A 20,422-nucleotide genomic window follows, 5' to 3' on the forward strand; every position below is an offset into this window, starting at 1 on the left:
GGTTCGTGAGTTGGTGAATACCCAAAATCAGTTCAGTGTTTCAACAGACTGTCCAATTGTTATCCCCAATTAAAGGACGGAATGTGACGATACAGTATGAAAACAAAATTTGCAAGGCATAACGTTATCCGACCGCCAGCTCACCAAACATCGTCTCTGGATGCAACCGTTATACGGGCTGGATATGGCGCTGAATCGCTTCTGTCTCCCAATAGAGTAACTAACACTTACCGGTGTAACATGCAATGTTATTAAATAAGAATGTGCATGTTTTTCCTTTTGCTCTGTCCCATCTAACGTTAGCTACACAGTATATTCGCTTACTTGCTAGCGGGTTGGCTAGCATACGTGTCGAAATCGCTGTTCCGTCACACTGCCAAGCGAGCAACCAAGCAAGCTGACTTAGCTACTGTATAGAACACATACACCGATGTCAAACATCACAATCAGTGTAGTATTATCTACTGCTATTAACGCGCTACATTAGCTAGATAGGTACGGCTTTCCAGCTACCAGCCTGCACACTCACGTTCAAATCTGACTGACAGCCATTGCACGGAAGCTCCCTTACCAGGCTAGCTAACATTGGCTAGTTTAGGTGTGACACTTACTGTGCTCCTCCGAATTAGATGTTCTCTTCGTAATATTTGGGTGCTGAATGAAGTTGTTCTCTTTTTTAAGTCCAGAATGTATGTGTACGCATAAAGACCCAGACTACAGGGAGGTTCAGAACCAAGCTCCCTTTAAATTTTGACAACAACAATCTCTCTAGGTAAGCGATTCCAACCTACGGAGAATCGTCTGGGACAATCTAAGGTCCTTTAAACGAGTAAACGCGAATTTCGAAACAATTTTGAACACGACAGCACCGGTCACGGACTGAGCAGAGAGGAGGCACCGAACGGACCAGAAGACAAAGCCTACGATCGAAATATTTTCCCCTAAATACAAAAACATCAAAAAGGGACATGTAAACATGGCATTGTAATGTAGCATTTTTTGTATTTATTGCCAATACTCAAACAAATTTCAATTGGGAAAAAAAAAACGTTGTTTCACAGCAAATGTAGTGGTAGTACAAATCAAAGCTTAGGTCAACTTATTGAGCTTTTAAGCTTAGTCCTAAACTTATTTTAGGAGTTGAAGATACTGTATACATCAACTTATAACTATAATATGAAGCTATTGTCAGAATTCAATAATTCTGCAGAAGGTAATTTGTCAATTTTTTTTTAGTTAAGACTAATACCAAAATCTCCCCATTCCACCTAATGACCATCCTTCCTTATAGAATATTATTAGAACAGTATTATATCTAAAAGGCTGAAATTGAATATTATTTGTAATAGTCCATTTGATGACAATACGTAGCATATGCATAGCATAGCTAATCTCAAAACTGATACTGACTACTGATGTACAAAATTGCTGCCACTTAAAAATTAGTTCTCAGAACAGGGGGAAATAGATTAAAAAATGTAATGCCATAACATAGGTTTATACAAATGTTTAAATCGCTACCAAAATTTAAAAAATACATTCTACAAACCTATACATATTTTAGTTTTTTTTTTTTTTTTTTTTTTAAACAAAATGGTTATAATTTAAAAACAGGTGACATATGCATCAAGCGCTGGGAATACAGGCGAGCATGAGACGTCTAAACAAAGCAGGGTCTCGTTGACACAGCTCGGGAAACGGGCGCAGACAAAACAAGAAAACGGGAACAGCGACGACGGAGCGATGCCAAGGCCGCGCGCCGGCAGCACAGAACGGGCCGCGGAGCGGGGGAGTCCGCCGACATCGCCCACGGCCGCTCGCGCTTCGCCCAATCCCGTTTCACTCCATGTCCAGGAACGCCAGCCTCCGGGCCACGGCCCCCTTCCCGTACTTCCGCTCCAGGCCGAGCAGGGCGGGGCCGGCCGGGGCGAGGAGCCCGTCGTCACGCGGGTCCCACAGGCGCCGCCGCGCCCCGCCGCGGAGGTAGCGCAGGGCGGCCGCCGCGTCTCCGCCCGTCTTCAGGAGGGCCTTCGACACGCTCTCCAGGCCGCGCCCGGACTCCTGCATCAGGGAGTGCAGCTGCCGCCGGGCGCCCTCCAGCTGGACCTGCGTGAACGGGGGCGCCTCCTCCTCCTCCTCCTCCTCCTCCTCCTCCTGCGACTCGCGGTCAAACAGGAACAGGTGCACCTTGGAGGTGACGGGCGCAGAGGTCCGTGGGGCGAGGCCACTGGCCGTGGCCCCCGTGTCTTGGTCAGCAGACACGAGCTGGACGTCCGGGGCCTTCGCAGCCTGAGGTACGCCATTGTCCTTGCTGTGGTTGCCGTGACGATTGTCCTTGCTGTTGCTGTCGTGACGATTGTCCTTGCTGTTGCTGTCGTCACCATTGTCCTTGCTGTGGTTGTTGTGGCGATTGTCCTTGCTGCTGTTGTCTTCACTGTCGTCCTCATCAACATTTTCCCGATTAACCTCGGGCCCCTTGTCTTTGTCCGGAGGCCCCGTCTGGACGTCCGGGGCCTTTTCAGGCCGAGGCTCGGCGTTGCGCTTCTTCCTGTCTTCGTTGTCGTCCTCCTCCTCCTCCTCCTCCTCATCGTTTTCCTGGATAACCACAGCCGATGTCGTCGCCGAGACCTCTTCACCCAGACCTTTTCTGCGATCAGCACTTGTAGTAGCGCTGCTTAAAGCTATGTCCGGGGTGTCATCATCACTCTACAATGAGAAGCATACATCACATTGATTTAGTAGATGATTTCAGCCATACTGACTTAATATTTGTGAGAGAATGTAAGTGTGCCATCCACACCAGTAGAACAAGAAACAGTAGCACAGTCCTGGCTAAGAACAGGCAATAAACTTAGGCCGTATGTGCAACAACAAGCGCTACTGGTTGGCAACTACGCCAACCAAGAGACACGACATGACTTGAATTACACAGCGGCCATACCGCCATTGCTGTGGGTGCCCTGCATTTCGCCCGTTTAAAAATAACTACCTGCACAATCTTTGTGCCATACCTCATAACCTGACCGTGGTGCCCTCTGGAGAAGAATGGAACAGGCCCATCCCCACCAGTTGAAGTCATTCTCTACAGTGTTTTTCACTGCAGGCCAAAGTTCTGTTGTTTGGCAGCATTTCACCGCGGTATTTCCATCACCCGGACAACAAGAACTTTACTCATGATAGCAAGCTTTTCTCTCAAAGCGGCCACCGTATCTGCAAATGTTTAACATCCCTTTATGTTAAACATTTGAACTGACTGAACTGCCAAGCAGTAGTGCAATATAATAAAATTAAAAACCAAACCTCGTCCAAATCCTCAAACTCCATCACCGCTCTCTCCAGGATGCCCAATTTCCTCTTTTTGGGTGAAGGTCTCTCTTCCTCATCGTCTTGCACTACTTGCTCCATGTCCACCAGTTGTCCATTTCTCCCTAACACATACACAGACCGTGCAAATTCAAACAGGAACGGAGATAACTTAAACAATGTTCATTGCATAGTAAATGGGAAAGAGGCTGTATCAAGTATCAGGCAGATATTCAAATTGGCCAGACCATACTGAAGGAAAACACACCTTAGAGGGAAAGTAAATGGTAAGAGCATTTATATAGCACCTTTATCCAAAGCGCTGGACAATTGATGCTTCTCATTCACCCATTCATACACACACTCACACACCAACAGCGATTGGCTGCCAGGCAAGGCACCAACCAGCTCGTCAGGAGCATTTGGGGGTTAGGTGTCTTGCTCAGGGACACTTCGACACACCCACGGCGTGGGATCAAACCTGCAACCCTCCGACTGCCAGATGACTGCTCTTACCTCCTGAGCCAAGGTCTCTCCTATCGTGGACACAGATGGCACAAAGAAAATGCCAATGAAAAGCAGCAATGTGGCCAGAGAAAGAGGGGACACCCATTTTGCAAAAAAAATAAAAAATAAAATAAAATAAAAAAAGGTCTCTCACCTGTGGACTTAGTACTGGGGCCTGCTTCATCTTTTCCCGCTGAGCTGCCTTCTCCAGCCAAACAGTGCGGTCGGACCGCCTCGGACGTTCTCTCGAGTGTCGGTGGGTCGGTTCGTTCAGACGAAGCCGGCGGAGCGCTTTCTTCAGTAGCAGGTTGAGGATGCGATTGGTCGAGGGGCGGGGGCGGGTGCACTTTCCTGGGCGAGCGTTGTGGGCGGGATCTCTCCGGTGAGGGTTGAGGGCCAGTTGGCTCAGCAGAGGGTTGTGGGCGTGTCTGCTCAGGTGAACGGTTTGTGTTTTCTTCCTCAGGTGAGGGTGGCGGTTCTGCTTTCGAAGGTGAGGGCGGCGGTTGTGCTGTCTCAGGTGAGGGCGGCGGTTGTGCTTTCTCAGGTGAGGGCGTAAGCAGGTCTATCCGGTGCGGCGATTGAGCGGGATCATTCTGTTGCAAGGGCACAGTAAAAAGTTTGATGGTCGATGCCGTTTGTTTTGGCTCTGTGTCGCCCTCTAGTGGCTGCGTGGAGAGGTGCTTGCGGTACCGGTCCTTCATGGACTGCCAGCTGTGCGTGGTGACGGCTTCCCGCTCCATCTGCTTCCAAAGGCGGTTGCCGCACACCTCGCGCACGCGACCGCGAACGTAGCCGAGGATGGCGGCGTCCTCCTCCGCGGAGTAGCCCATGCGCCCGCTCGCCTCCCGCTTGCGTTTGGCGGGCGCGATCTGCACGCTGTCGTCCCTGAATCTATAGTCGTCCACCTCCAGCTGCTGGTTCTTCTCCACGCAGTCCAGGACGTACTGCGTGGAAACGTACAGCGCCGCAGCGCCGCCGAAGCCCTCGTTCATTTCCTCCGGGTCCAGCAGCAGGATCGCGTTCGGCTCCTGCACCCTGCAGACCACGCCGCCACCGGCGCTGATGATTGGCTGCAGCTGGGTTTTGGTGGCGCCGGGCCTCATGAAGAAGCGCATGGGCTTGCCCGTCTCGCTCAGGAACAGGACCCGCGACAGGGGCGACGACCGGCTGTCAATCACCGAGCACATCGCTGGAAATACGCACAAGAAATGCGTTTCAGACGCAAGCACTCGCTTTCATTTCAATCTTCAGCACCAATGTCAATTACGCTTTCATATTCAATCGATCTACTGCTAACAAAATTTCACTCTGAACCCATATCACCAGTTTGCTCCTTATCAAGCATCTGCATTGAAGATCATCTTTTGAAGTCCGATTTAATCTGACAGTATAAATGACTGATAATCAGCCAAAATAGAATGCCTGCCTTGTTTGCCATAAACAACAAGAATGTTACCTGTATTTGTAGTTATTTAATGAAAGCTCTAAATGTCTACATCCGGCCATCTACAATTCTGTGAAAACTTTCCACAGTTAAAAAGGAGATTCCCAGTTTAACTACAACAGGGGTGGGGCATTCTAAATTACACAGTAAAACGGTTGAGTATGATGCACAACAACGGATATCAGCTGTGAATCATAGGCTTAAAACTAAATTGAGCTAAAAAGGACATACCACATAAATTACAGGATGGATTACGTTTTCTAAAATCCTTAAAAGCATAAATTGGCATGAAATCAGCTAACGGAGCCATGTCACCACCCCTCGAACTAAAAATACTCAAATCCAATGGTGCCAAAAGCGCCAGGCCATAGATAAGCGGGTATTTTCACGATGATGGATTAAGGAATGAGCTGAAATACTTTCATAAATGTCCTGACGCCTCAACAAATGCCTTCAGCCAAACAGATTTCAACTCTATGGTATATAATATAGTTTTTATTTAAGTTCACTGCAAAAGCTAAAGTTAACTAGTCTAGCGAACAGTTAAAAAAACAAAACTTTAGTTTGTGTGCAACATCGGACTTCAAGTTGTGTGTTGTCTTTCTAAGTGTTTGCAGCGAAGGTACAAAGACTAGCAGTGTTCCAGTTTGAAATGACAAGCACGAAAGATCCTTATGGCAGTGTATGATAGCGTAGACACCAAAATACAGCCTAATTTGGTTGTCATGCGTGAGTGGTTTAGTAAATACAAAGATCTGCGTAGCTAATTACATTGATATGCTCGTTAGCTGACTAGCTAGCATTGGCTTATCTGAGTTAACATAGCTAGTTCTTTCAGCGGTACTCCAAAACTCTTGTTTGCCATGGCAATCTGTTCTAGTACGCAGCAAATACATTACTAGTAAAATTCCAGAAAATACCAGCGATTTCAACATTTTGTTCGACTCGACATCCACTGGATACTTACTTGCTCGCTAGTTAACGCGGGTCCGTGTATTCCTGTGCCAAGTGCGCTTGCGTGAAGTTCTTCTTCTTTTGGAGTTTAGCTGCGGTTGATGAGAAATATAAAATGTTCATTACCGCCACCTAGTGAGCTTGAATATAAACGCAGGCTACAGCCGAGAAACAGCCCAAGTGCCCACCACTGAGCACACAATCTGCACGCAAGTTGTATACAACTTGCACACTTGCCCCAGACACGACCATAGGCTACATTTACATTTTACATTTTTGTAATTTGGCAGAAGCTTTTAATCCGAAGCGATTTACAAGTGCATAGGTTCTTCATCAAATCCATAACTAGTAAAATAAGCATGAAGAGCTGTTCAAAACAAAAAGACAACAGTCATCATGAGTGCAAATTTTGTATTTTTGTTTTTTTATTAAGGTTAGAGTAAGACAAGAGGGAGGGGGGGATGAGGAGGCAGGACTAAGGTATTGTTGTCTGAAAAGTTGTGATTTTAGTCTGCATCGAAATATGGGGAGGGATTCTGCTGTCCTGACAGTGGTAGGCAAGTCATTCCACCACTGAGGAACCAGAACGGAAAACAGGCGTGAACGTGCAGCTCGACCGCCAGGTGTTCATAGTGAGGGAACCAGAAGGAGACCGGAGCTGGCAGACCAGAGTGGTCTTGCTGGGGTGTAGGGAGCAATGATTCTTGCTATTTCATTTTCTTTGCATCTATCGATTCCTTTGCTGGTACTGTATGTTGACCTGGCACAATACATACCCAATGTAAAAAAAAAAAAACGAAATATGGAATTTAATATTATATATTATATTATTATTATTATTAGATATTGGCATCGCAGGGGAGATTTTAACGGATTAGTAGAGCCCTGCACTGATAAAAAATAGCACTGTCAGACAAGTTATGAGCTGTTATAATATTACAGAGAAGTTCCACTTGAGCTAGCTTGGTTCAGTAGCACTTGTTTTTAGAAGGCAGAGTTGATAAACAGCGTCTTCGCCTTGATATTTCTTCTCATAATTTATTTATATACATTTATATATAATATGAGGTTTTTCACAGTCAAAGTATTACCTGCTTGTGTGGACCTTTAAAAAAATAACCAACATTGACCTTTGCATTGTTTTGATTGAAACCGGTATTGGCCACGAGATGGAGACATAGACAACATTCTCCAAAGGGGACATCCAGCTCTCTGTCAAGCTATCTTGCCTGTAAATTGAACGGTTTTCTCATTGAACCGCTTTCAGGTTTAATCGAATGTATTTGACATTGGACAGGGATATAGGCAGATAATCATCAGAAATAAGCAGTGAACTGAATTTGGACCTTTCGCCAATGCCCCAGACATTTTATTATACAACCATCAGACACATAAAAATCAACATGACTGATGCGTAAGTGGATTTGTGGCTTGGTTCTGTTCCATTGCTTACTGCTGATACAGGTGCCATAAGCCAGACCATTTTTGGATGTCAATCACAAACATGGAGCCCAGCTGGAGCCATTCCCAAGCCCCATACCTTCAGTCAGGTTCATTACAGTCGTGTATGGAGCTTGGACCAGGCTTACATTATCTATCTGAAGCCCAATCAGATCTCAGAGAATGGTCTGAGCTCAGAATGATCTCTTCCCCTGTAAGGACGTGATTTCAGCCTTATCTGTGAATGTTTTTCCTTTTCTGGCTGTGTTCAACGCAACCACTGTGCTGAAAACAAAGGGTTGTACATGGACCTGAAAATAAGCTGTGTAATAGGCCTGTAGCAGTAAAGAAATATCACATATAATGTGAATTGCATTTCGTCAACATTTCTGTACCTCTGTATTATTAAAAGATTTTCTTGTCATTCTCTAGTACTTTGTGGAAATGGAGAAAAAAAACACACAAAGTGTGTTTGAATACTGCAGAAAATGACTATACAGTATATATTCATTAATGACATAAGATCTTCTATACAATGCCCCGAATAAGTATTTGTCCCCTTCCTGATTTCCTATATTACTGCTTACTTGTCACATTGAATGGCTTCAGATCTTTAGACAAAATGGAATATTAGACAAATAGAACCTTCTAGTAACAGAAAACATATTTTAAATGACTCTTTATTACAATGCATTTATTTAGGGTGCGTTCCTAAATTCAAACATCATAGAGCACACAGAAATATACTAATTTAAGAACAGCAGTAGCACCTGGTGTGAGCATTGGTGCACTGAGAGCTAATAGACAAATGTGCCCTTAATGGAAAAAAGGTTCCAAACACCCAAATCTCCCCTGTGAAAAAGTAATTGCCCCGTTAAACCTAATAACTGGTTTCAGCACCTTTAGCCACAATTCCAGCCAAACCCTTCCTAGAAATTCATATCAGTCTTTCACATCACTGTGGGGGAATGTAAGGCCATTTTTCTGAGCAGAACTGCTTTTAATTGGTAGGTACTCAAGCGTGAACTGCTTGTTTCAGTTGCTGACACTTTTTCACGACACTGTAGCCGCTCAGTGCAAAAGTCACAAATCACAGTAATTGCTTACGTAGCTGTAAGACACATACTCTAGGTGCAGAGAAAGAAACTCCCATAAATGTACATTTAATGCTGCCAACCTGCCACTAGGGTGTTAAATAGTTTGATACTTATAGTAAGTGCATTTATGGAACTGAAAAGACCCAGGAGAAAGGTATTTTACATTTCTTTGGCAAAAACATGTTGCATATATGTTTATTGAATGTGCCTTATGTTAATATAAATACTGTGTCGAGCTCCAGGAAGCCAAAATGTAATGCCCTCGATTGAGGACACAGGGTTTCAAGGGGGTAACGTCAGATTTTAGAAACAAATTGTGTGCTATAGCTCCGGGTCAAGGTTAATCTGAGTCAATTATCCCTCAGTAAAATTAATGTCCCTGAGGAATTCTGTACAATCTTAATTTCTCAATTTCCTGGGTGAGCGTTGTGGGCGGGATCTCTCCGGTGAGGGCTGAGGGCCAATTGGCTCAGCAGAGGGTTGTGGGCGTGTTTGCTCAGGTGAACGGTTTGTGTTTTTTTCCCTCAGGTGAGGGTGGCAGTTCTGCTTTCGAAGGTGAGGGTGGCGGTTGTGCTTTCTCAGGAGGGCGGCGGTTGTGCTTTCTCAGGTGAGGGCGTAAGCATGTCTATCCGGTGCGGCGATTGAGCGGGATCATTCTGTTGCAAGGGCACAGTAAAAAGTTTGATGGTCGATGCCGTTTGTTTTGGCTCTGTGTCGCCCTCTAGCGGCTGCTTGGAGAGGTGCTTGCGGTACCGGTCCTTCATGGACTGCCAGCTGTGCGTGGTGACGGCTTCCCGCTCCATCTGCTGCCAAAGGCGGTTGCCGCACACCTCGCGCACGCGACCTCGAACGTAGCCGAGGATGGCGGCGTCCTCCTCCGCGGAGTAGCACATGCGCCCGCTCGCCTCCCGCTTGCGTTTGGCGGGCGCGATCTGCACGCTGTCGTTGCTGAATCTATAGTCGTCCACCTCCAGCTGCTGGTTCTTCTCCACACAGTCCAGGACGTACTGCGTGGAAACGTACCGCGCCGCAGCGCCGCCGAAGCCCTCGTTCATTTCCTCCGGGTCCAGCAGCAGGATCGCGTTCGGCTCCTGCACCCTGCAGACCACGCCGCCACCGGCGCTGATGATCGGCTGCAGCTGGGTTTTGGTGGCGCCGGGCCTCATGAAGAAGCGCATGGGCTTGCCCGTCTCGCTCAGGAACAGGACCCGCGACAGGGGCGACGACCGGCTGTCAATCACCGAGCACATCGCTGGAAATACGCACAAGAAATGCGTTTCAGACGCAAGCACTCGCTTTCATTTCAATCTTCAGCACCAATGTCAATTACGCTTTCATATTCAATCGATCTACTGCTAACAAAATTTCACTCTGAACCCATATCACCAGTTTGCTCCTTATCAAGCATCTGCATTGAAGATCATCTTTTGAAGTCCGATTTAATCTGACAGTATAAATGACTGATAATCAGCCAAAATAGAATTCCTGCCTTGTTTGCCATAAACAACAAGAATGTTACCTGTATTTGTAGTTATTTAATGAAAGCTCTAAATGTCTACATCCGGCCATCTACAATTCTGTGAAAACTTTCCACAGTTAAAAAGGAGATTTCCAGTTTAACTACAACAGGGGTGGGGCATTCTAAATTACACAGTAAAACGGTTTAGTATGATGCACAACAACGGATATCAGCTGTGAATCATAGGCTTAAAACTAAATTGAGCTAAAAAGGACATACCACATAAATTACAGGATGGATTACGTTTTCTAAAATCCTTAAAAACATAAATTGGCATGAAATCAGCTAACGGAGCCATGTCACCACCCCTCGAACTAAAAATACTCAAATCCAATGGTGCCAAAAGCGCCAGGCCATAGATAAGGGGGTATTTTCACGATGATGGATTAAGGAATGAGCTGAAATACTTTCATAAATGTCCTGACGCCTCAACAAATGCCTTCAGCCAAACAGATTTCAACTCTATGGTATATAATATAGTTTTTATTTAAGTTCACCGCAAAAGCTAAAGTTAACTAGTCTAGCGAACAGTAAAAAAAAAAAAAAAATTTTGTTTGTGTGCAACATCGGACTTCAAGTTGTGTGTTGTCTTTCTAAGTGTTTGCAGCGAAGGTACAAAGACTAGCAGTTAGGTCTGTGTTCCAGTTTGAAATGACAAGCACGAAAGATCCTTTTGGCAGTGTATGATAGCGTAGACACCAAAATACAGCCTAATTTGGTTGTCATGCGTGAGTGGTTTAGTAAATACAAACATCTGCGTAGCTAATTACATTGATATGCTCGTTAGCTGACTAGCTAGCATTGGCTTATCTGAGTTAACATAGCTAGTTCTTTCAGCGGTACTCCAAAACTCTTGTTTGTCATGACAAACTGTTCTAGTACGCAGCAAATACATTACTAGTAATATTCCAGAAAATACTCGCGATTTCAACATTTTGTTCGACTCGACATCCACTGGATACTTACTTGCTCGCTAGTTAACGCGGGTCCGTGTATTCCTGTGGCAAGTGCGCTTGCGTGAAGTTCTTCTTCTTTTGGAGTTTAGCTGCGGTTGATGAGAAATATAAAATGTTCATTACCGCCACCTAGTGAGCTTGAATATAAACGCAGGCTACATGCGAGAAACAGCCCAAGTGCCCACCACCGAGCACACAATCTGCACGCAAGTTGTATACAACTTGCACACTTGCCCCAGACACGACCATAGGCTACATTTACATTTTACATTTTTGTCATTTGGCAGAAGCTTTTAATCCGAAGCGATTGACAAGTGCATAGGTTCTTCCACAGGTTAAAAGCATCAAATCCATAACTAGTAGAAGAGCTGTTCAAAACAAAAAGACAACAGTCATCATGAGTGCAAATTTTGTATTTTTTTTTATTATTATTTTTTATTAAGCTTAGAGTAAGACAAGAGGGAGGGGGGGATGAGGAGGCAGGACTAAGGTATTGTTGTCTGAAAAGGTGTGATTTTAGTCTGCATCGAAATATGGGGAGGGATTCTGCTGTCCTGACAGTGGTAGGCAAGTCATTCCACCACTGAGAAACCAGAACGGAAAACAGGCGTGAACGTGCAGCTCGACCGCCAGGTGTTCATAGTGAGGGAACCAGAAGGAGACCGGAGCTGGCAGACCAGAGTGGTCTTGCTGGGGTGTCGGGAGCAATGATTCTTGCTATTTCATTTTCTTTGCATCTATCGATTCCTTTGCTGGTACTGTATGTTGTCCTGGCACAATACATACCCAATGTAAAAAAAAAAAATGAAATATGGAATTTAATATTATATATTATATTATTATTATTAGATATTGGCCTCGCAGGGGTGATTTTAACGGATTAGTAGAGCCCTGCACTGATAAAAAATAGCACTGTCAGACAAGTTATGAGCTGTTATAATATTACAGAGAAGTTCCACTTGAGCTAGCTTGGTTCAGTAGCACTTGTTTTTTGAAGGCAGAGTTGATAAACAGCGTCTTCGCCTGGATATTTCTTCTCATAATTTATTTATATACATTTATATATAATATGAGGTTTTTCACAGTCAAAGTATTACCTGTTTGAGTGGACCTTTAAAAAAATAACCAACATTGACCTTTGCATTGTTTTGATTGAAACCGGTATTGGCCACGAGATGGAGACATAGACAACATTCTCCAAAGGGGACATCCAGCTCTCCGTCAAGCTATCTTGCCTGTAAATCGAACGGTTTTCTCATTGAACCGCTTTCAGGTTTAATCGAATGTATTTGACATTGGACAAGGATATAGGCAGATAATCATCAGAAATAAGCAGTGAACTGAATTTGGACCTTTCGCCAATGCCCCAGACATTTTATTATACAACCATCAGACACATAAAAATCAACATGACTGATGCGTAAGTGGATTTGTGGCTTGGTTCTGTTCCATTGCTTACTGCTGATACAGGTGCCATAAGCCAGACCATTTTTGGATGTCAATCACAAACATGGAGCCCAGCTGGAGCCATTCCCAAGCCCCATACCTTCAGTCAGGTTCATTACAGTCGTGTATGGAGCTTGGAACAGGCTTACATTATCTATCTGAAGCCCAATCAGATCTCGAGGAATGGTCTGAGCTCAGAATGATCTCTTGCTCTGTAAGGACGTGATTTCAGCCTTATCTGTGAATGTTTTTCCTTTTCTGGCTGTGTTCAACGCAACCACTGTGCTGAAAACAAAGGGTTGTACATGGACCAACAGATATTCTGAAATAAGCTGTGTAATAGGCCTGTAGCAGTAAAGAAATATCACACATAATGTGAATTGCATTTTGGTAACATTTCTGTACCTCTGTATTATTAAAACATTTTCTTTTCATTCTCTACTACTTTGTGTAAATTGAGAAAAAAACACACAAAGTGTTTGAATACTGCAGAAAATGACTATACAGTATATATTCATTAATTACATAAGATCTTCTATACAATGCCCCGAATAAGTATTTGTCCCCTTCCTGATTTCCTATATTACTGCATACTTGTCAAATTGAATGGCTTCAGATCTTTAGACAAAATGGAATATTAGACAAATAGAACCTTCTAGTAACAGAAAACATATTTTAAATTACTCTTTATTACAATGCATTTATTTAGGGTGCGTTCCTAAATTCAAACATCATAGAGCACACAGAAATCTACTAATTTAAGAACAGCAGTAGCACCTGGTGTGAGCATTGGTGTGCTGAGAGCTAATAGACAAATGTGCTCTTAATGGAAAAAAGGTTCCAAACACCCAAATCTCCCCTGTGAAAAAGTAATTGCCCCGTTAAACCTAATAACTGGTTTCAGCACCTTTAGCCACAATTCCAGCCAAACCCTTCCTAGAAATTTATACCAGTCTTTCACATCACTGTGGGGGAATGTAAGGCCATTTTTCTGAGCAGAACTGCTTTTAATTGGTAGGTACTCAAGCGTGAACTGCTTGTTTCAGTTGCTGACACTTTTTCACGGCACTGTAGCCGCTCAGTGCAAAAGTCACAAATCACAGTAATTGCTTACGTAGCTGTAAGACACATACTCTAGGTGCAGAGAAAGAAACTCCCATAAATGTACATTTAATGCTGCCAACCTGCCACTAGGGTGTTAAATAGTTTGATACTTATAGTAAGTGCATTTATGGAACTGAAAAGACCCAGGAGAAAGAAAAAAAGTATTTTACATTTCTTTGGCAAAAACATGTTGCATATATGTTTATTGAATGTGCCTTATGTTAATATAAATACTGTGTCGAGCTCCAGGAAGCCAAAATGTAATGCCCTCGATTGAGGACACGGGGTTTCAAGGGGGTAACGTCAGATTTTAGAAACAAATTGTGTGCTATAGCTCCGGGTCAAGGTTAATCTGAGTCAATTATCCCTCAGTAAAATTAATGTCCCTGAGGAATTCTGCACAATCGTAATTTCTCAATTTCTTTAAAAATGTTTGTTTGCTCTACTTAGCAACCTCCAAATAGTTGAGTGCCAGCATGATTTATGCGTTGAAAGCTTGGCAGTTGAAACAAACTGCTTCAATCAATTTTCATTAAATCTGCATATTTTGGGGAGGTGGGGTGCAGTGTCAACAGACCGTTCAGACTTACTTCCAAGATACAGACGTTGCACTCGGCCAAGACATAACTGACCTAACATGTACAACAGCCCTTATGTACACTGGACCTTATGTTTCTGTCCAACAGGGAACGGGAAGTAAGATTGGAGTGATAAATATGCGATTCTGCCGTGCAGTTAAAAGGTTGTAAATCAGGACGTTAGACTTCTAACCACACACCAGTGACCTTTATCTAGCACATTGATGCTCAGAGAGGAGTATACTTTTGGAAATTGAGCTTGTAAAGTTGGGCAAGCTGGCCAGTGCCTCTGTCATTGTACACTTCAGAGAGGTACTTAAACCCAAAACTGCTTCAGCAAGCATCCAGTTTTATGAGTTGATTGTATGTGCAAAGTCGTAAGCAGTGTAAGTCCCTCTGGTAAGAGTGTCCGCTACAAGCCTAAAACGAATGACACACTGTGGTATTGATGAAATTACATGAGGTGAATTGAAGAGCTTGAGTAGGGTTTTCCAGTTATGGCTGCAAAATAAACATTGTGCAGTTCATATTATTACTTTTCAGCGATATGCAGCTCCATTGTAAGCAGCGCACCTTATTGTGTGTCTTCCTGAGTGCGCACGCTTCTTACCAAATATGATTGGGCGAGTTCTCATTCATAGTTTAACACGGTGGTTTCAGTACCACGGAGTCGGGAGCAGTTGGTGGATCATGAGTTCAGGTGGGTAACACACTATGACAATTGAGAAAACGAGACGGTTTCATCTCAAGGGGCTATCCTTTAATAAACTTTAAAGAATTAAAAACCTATCACAACCAATTAAATATACATTTGCTTAATTCCCATTTGATATTCACTTTTAAAATATAGATTCAAAAATCCTATATTTCAATATGCTAGGCTATTTGCAAACATGTGGAAATCCTGTGCACCTCAGCTGTAGCTACTGAACTGGGAGGAAAAGTATTGAAAACAAGCAGGACTGATCAATGAAGTAACATCTCACCCGCAAGAAACTTCTACAGCGGGAGAGACCAGCTGAGTGAAAAGGATTGAGCACTCAACAGTCATATTAAGGAGAGAATATTTCACCAATTAAAATAAAGTGTGTTCATCTATACGATAATGAAAGATAGCTTGCAGAAAATGTCTTTCTTTCAGATAGCCGGTTTGGAAGGTCTAATTATGTGAATGATGCATGTAAAAATGTACGCAGGTGGAAAGGGGAGTTCTAGGTTTCCTCTTGGGTTATTTTTAAACATGATCAGTTTTGCTCTTTCATTCATTAATGTCACAAGCCAGCCTGAACAGCCTCCCGTGTTAGCATGAGAGAAAATAGACTCCTAAAATAGTCATTCCTCCAGACCACTCACTCCACATTTATGAAGTGCAATGTTGAAATTATATTTTGATGTGAAACAGCGCAGGAACCGTCTTTTAAGCTTGAAATAAGGAACGCACATTTTTGCTTTTATAGCAATAAAATGTATTATGTGTTTATGTTTTTTTCTATTGAGAACATTCCTGCTTGTATTCCATGACAGATAGTACTATGAATAAACGTATTCCCTTCCATTTTTATATTAACATACTTATCAACTGATGGCATTTCTATTATGAAAAGAGCATTAATATTTCATTGGTATGAATGTTATGCATAATTAATCAAAGTTTAATACATCATTTATAATCAAGGGTACTAGATTTCTGAACAGTTATGAAATATGTTTGCACCGGAGATAGATGGTGAAAGGGAGAGTATGAACGTATGGCAGTTGGGAATTACAAAGTATCACAGATTGGTTTTGACCTCAGCATTAATGGGGTTAACTACACAACTACACAGTCCTTCCATTTTCATTACATCACATTCTCATATTCCGTAAAAGGAAAACTACAAAATCCAAAGCAAAAAAATTGTGTTATATTTAATTGTCCTGTTTCAGAAATACTGTCATTTATGTCAGCATTTCTACAGCTGATACACTGGCACACTTCGATGACAGACAGTGAATCTGATACAGTGAATATGATACAGTATGGCATGGTGAGTGTCAAAATGCAGCTTCAATATGCGCTCCAGCATGCTCTGAGACGCTGAGGGAGTGTCACTTGCCACTTGGGTCATTAACGGAAAGTGTGAGACATCCGGAACTCGTGGCAGAAATTCCACTTCGCCCTACCTGCCTCTCTCAGTCTCCCCCTACCTGTCTCTCTCAGTCTGGCCCTACCTGTCTCTCTCAGTCTGGCCCTACCTGTCTCTCTCAGTCTGGCCCTACCTGTCTCTCTCAGTCTCACCCTACCTGCCTCTCTCAGTCTCACCCTACCTGTCTCTCTCAGTCTCACCCTACCTGTCTCTCTCAGTCTCACCCTACCTGCCTCTCTCAGTCTCCCCCTACCTGTCTCTCTCAGTCTCACCCTACCTGTCTCTCTCAGTCTCCCCCTACCTGCCTCTCTCAGTCTCCCCCTACCTGTCTCTCTCAGTCTCACCCTACCTGTCTCTCTCAGTCTCACCCTACCTGTCTCTCTCAGTCTCCCCCTACCTGTCTCTCTCAGTCTCACCCTACCTGTCTCTCTCAGTCTCCCCCTACCTGCCTCTCTCAGTCTCCCCCTACCTGTGTCTCTCAGCCTGGCCCTACCTGCCTCTCTCAGTTGGAGCCGAACTGTTGGACCCATCCCCCCCCAGCCCGTCTGGACGTACCCTAAAGTATTCAGGCTGCTGTGTGGAACAAAGAGGGCCTGTCCTCCAGCCTGTTGCTGTTGGCTGAGGGTGCCCCGTGGCCCCGTCTCCTCAGAGCTTCACCTGTCTGGCCAAGCGGCGTTGGCATGGGGTTCCGCTCTCCTCCCCCACTGTACTACAGGAGAGAGAGGTCGCATTCAGACCACCACGTGATGTCTGTGTATTCCACAATAGCAGCATTCCCGCATTCAACAATAGCAGCAGAGCTAAAAAGGTATAATTACATTCCTCACCGCAAGTTCAAATAATCAAATTCATATAGGAATGATGCATTGTTTCTGAATTGCGCCAGTTTTCCTGAAAATAGCCTCCCTCAATCTTATGTTCATTTATCATCTTTCTCCGCCAGCACAAACTTCCAGTAATTACCAGCGCTGTAATGAAGCAAATATGTAACGTGAAATAGCTGAAATATTTTCAGGGCTATGTACACACGAGGTGCTTATTCTTAGCCTCTCGGTCTTACCTCAGATAGCAGGGCACCGTCGAGGAGCACGAAGTCTGGAGTCTGCCTATGGCCCACGTCCAAACGCCGTGAAATCAGCACAAATTCCTGCATTTTTATACCCTGCTGGAAGTGTTATTAGTTAAAACAGCCCAGTGTCCAGCCAGAAACAGATGTGTGTGCGCAGACACACAAACGCACGTATACACACCTACATGCATACCTTTACACCCTGCAGAAAAAAAACTGGGTTTTGGTTGATCCGTTCAGACCAGCTCCATACTCAACATGGTTTGACCAGCTACACACACATGCGTGCCCATTGAAGCATACACTGCAAACACGTGTCTGTGTGTGTGTGTGTGTGTGTGTGTGTGTGTGTGTCTGTGTGAAGCACATTCACATGCACATGCATATACACACATATTTATGCAGTACATACCCTTGCCCACACACACACACACACACACACACACACGTGTGTGTGCCCATAGAAGCACACACACAAACACGTGTGTGTGTGTGTGTGTGTGTGTGTGAAGCACACTCACATGCGTATGAGCACATACCCATACAGTACATATCCTTGCCCACACACATACACACACACACACACATACACACACACACACACTCACACACACACACACACACACACAGGCTTTTCAGAGGGCCTATCTGAGCACAGGAATCGGGTTCCAGCCTGGCCGCAGTGGTGTGCACAGTCTGGCCCAGACGCAGATGAAAGGAGGTGTCCGCGCTCCCCTCCCGTCCTGCGGTGCACCCCTATCCGGGGGTACACAGGGTTTTTTGGGGGAAATGACACTCTCCATTCTTCCACAAACCGCAAATATAACTGGTGCGTATGTACAAAAACACCGGCCACAGTCTGTGTAAATAAAGCACACCGGGTTTGGAAATTCCATCGGTCTGCTCCGCAGTTTTTTCTCTCCGCACTCGGCTGTCACATACGGCTTCGAAATGCCTGCACAGACAGCAGATTGTGAAAACAGACGTCGGTGTAGAGTGGCGATTTGCGAAAAACTTTGACAGCGTTTGCAAAGCCGCGCAACGGTGAAACAACACGCAAGCTGCTGCATGAGCTCGCCGCTACGTGACCTAGCTGACATTGGAGCAGTGTTTGTAAAAACAGTCGTCAGCATATTGTTTGGCAGCATCGAACCACAAAACGATCCACCCTGGTTCTGTATTCAATAAAATGAAACATACTTTAACTTTGACTTACAAGGAAGCACAAACATTTCTCTTTCTTCACAAAAAAAAGAGATAAAGCTAAAATGATCACTTTTAATTTAAGGGCCAGTGCTCCCCAGCCATTGAATCCCAGCCATCCTCTAATTCTTCATCATGCCATATTACATTACATTTTTGGCATTTGGCAGACGCTCTTATCCAGAGCGACGTACAGTTGATTAGACTAAGCAGGAGACAATCCTCCCCTGGAGCAATGCAGGGTTAAGGGCCTTGCTCAAGGGCCCAACGGCTGTGCGGATCTTATTGTGGCTACACCGGGATTAGAACCACCGACCTTATGTGTCCCGGTCTTTCACCTTAACCACTACGCTACAGGCCGCCCCATATTTCATAATCAAACCATGCATTTTCCTGCATTTTGTTATGGTTAAGTTTTATATAATATATCATGTAACATAATCATGACATAATCTTTTTTTTTTCTCTGTATTTGATTACAGTATCATTTCATCACTGTCAATATTATTCACAATATTTTGCATATTGCAGTAATACTGTTCAGGCCTGTACTGTATGTTTGTTTTTTTTCTGTGACATACTGTGTTCTAGATTTCCCATCCACACGATGGCTGCGTGTGTGTGTGTGTGTGTGTGTGTTCTAGACATCCCCTCCACATGACGGCTTCGTGTGTGTGTGTGTGTGTGTGTGTGTGTGTGTGTGTGTGTTGTAGATATCCCATCCACATGATGGCTGCTTGTGTGTGTGTGTGTTCTAGATATCCCCTCCACATGATGGCTGCTTGTGTGTGTGTGTGTGTGTGTGTTCTAGATATCCCCTCCACATGACAGCTGCGTGTGTGCGTGTGTGTGTGTGTGTGTGTTCTAGACATCCCCTCCACATGACGGCTGCGTGTGTGCGTGTGTGTGTGTGTGTGTGTGTTCTAGACATCCCCTCCACATGACGGCTGCGTGTGTGTGTGTGTGTGTGTGTGTGTGTGTTGTAGATATCCCCTCCACGTGACGGCTGCGTGTGTGTGTGTGTGTGTGTGTGTTCTAGATGTGTGTTCTAGATATCCCATCCACATGATGGCTGCTTGTGTGTGTGTGTGTGTTCTAGATATCCCCTCCACATGACGGCTGCGTGTGTGTGTGTGTGTGTGTGTGTGTTCTAGATATCCCCTCCACATGACGGCTGCGTGTGTGTGTGTGTGTGTGTGTGTGTTCTAGATATCCCCTCCACATGACGGCTGCGTGTGTGTGCACGGATCTCTCTCCTCCAGCAGGGCCTTGGGGGTCTGGCCCAGGCCCCACAGACCTGAGGTTCTGCAGGCCTATCCTGAGCCCGGCTCACTCTGTCTCAGCAGCCTGGTGCCACGATCACAGATTAGGCCTCTATCTAACTCAAGCCCCCTGTTCAACAGCAATGTTCAGGCCCAAAGACAATCAAGAGCAGCCCAGCTGGGATAAACCAGGGAACGGGTCCAAGAGAGCTAATTGTGAGTCGATGGCAAGTTTGTTTTGCTTTTGCTTTTTTGGGATTTTTAGCATTTTAGTTTTCCCAAATCACTGCAGACACCAAATCGCTTCATTTGTTTGCAGAGCAGAGACGCCCTCATACAGAAGGGCTTATGTAAGCTGTTCTGTTTTCTCCGCCCCATTTGAGCTGCAGACGACAAATATTTACCGAAGCCTTT

General features: G+C 44.6%; 3 protein-coding genes across 7 annotated transcripts in view; all 3 read right to left on the reverse strand.

Annotated features, from left to right (window-relative positions):
• Positions 1-781, reverse strand: part of LOC133110234 (E3 ubiquitin-protein ligase RNF123) — a 152,854-nt gene extending 152,073 nt beyond the window's left edge. For 3 of the 5 annotated variants that reach the window (XM_061220186.1, XM_061220181.1, XM_061220185.1), the window contains exon 1: positions 612-781. The gene's annotated coding sequence lies outside the window, so the exon portion shown is untranslated. Of the gene's footprint in view, positions 1-529; positions 549-609 lie in introns of those variants that run through there. The other 2 variants (XM_061220182.1, XM_061220183.1) reach the window with 2 other exon arrangements.
• A 201-nt stretch (positions 782-982) lies between these two features.
• On the reverse strand, positions 983-6,317 carry LOC133110644 (telomeric repeat-binding factor 2-interacting protein 1-like). The gene is made up of 4 exons (XM_061220884.1): positions 6,222-6,317; positions 3,965-4,999; positions 3,301-3,428; positions 983-2,706 (listed from the first exon to the last, which is right to left on the reverse strand). The coding sequence occupies exons 2-4, from the start codon at positions 4,995-4,997 to the stop codon at positions 1,840-1,842; spliced, it is 2,028 nt and encodes a 675-aa protein (XP_061076868.1). The 5' UTR covers positions 4,998-4,999; positions 6,222-6,317; the 3' UTR covers positions 983-1,839.
• Positions 6,318-8,924: 2,607 nt separating this feature from the next.
• LOC133110645 (telomeric repeat-binding factor 2-interacting protein 1-like) lies at positions 8,925-11,323 on the reverse strand. Its single transcript, XM_061220885.1, has 2 exons — positions 11,231-11,323; positions 8,925-9,997 (listed from the first exon to the last, which is right to left on the reverse strand). The coding sequence occupies exon 2, from the start codon at positions 9,993-9,995 to the stop codon at positions 9,324-9,326; it is 672 nt and encodes a 223-aa protein (XP_061076869.1). The 5' UTR covers positions 9,996-9,997; positions 11,231-11,323; the 3' UTR covers positions 8,925-9,323.
• Positions 11,324-20,422: the final 9,099 nt, after the last annotated feature.

This window comes from Conger conger, chromosome 14, assembly GCF_963514075.1.
Source record: "Conger conger chromosome 14, fConCon1.1, whole genome shotgun sequence".
Taxonomy (NCBI): Eukaryota; Metazoa; Chordata; class Actinopteri; order Anguilliformes; family Congridae; genus Conger; species Conger conger.

What these genes read in the sequence shown, in the direction of transcription:
- LOC133110644 (XM_061220884.1), bottom strand. Translation starts at nt 4,997, where the DNA reads ATGTGCTCGGTGATTGACAGCCGGTCGTCGCCCCTGTCGCGGGTCCTG. An exon ending in CCCCAGTACTAAGTCCACAG is followed by an intron (nt 3,429 to 3,964) that starts GTGAGAGACCTT and finishes TGTATGTGTTAG; the next exon opens with GGAGAAATGGACAACTGGTG. An exon ending in AGTTTGAGGATTTGGACGAG is followed by an intron (nt 2,707 to 3,300) that starts GTTTGGTTTTTA and finishes TTCTCATTGTAG; the next exon opens with AGTGATGATGACACCCCGGA.
- LOC133110645 (XM_061220885.1), bottom strand. Translation starts at nt 9,995, where the DNA reads ATGTGCTCGGTGATTGACAGCCGGTCGTCGCCCCTGTCGCGGGTCCTG.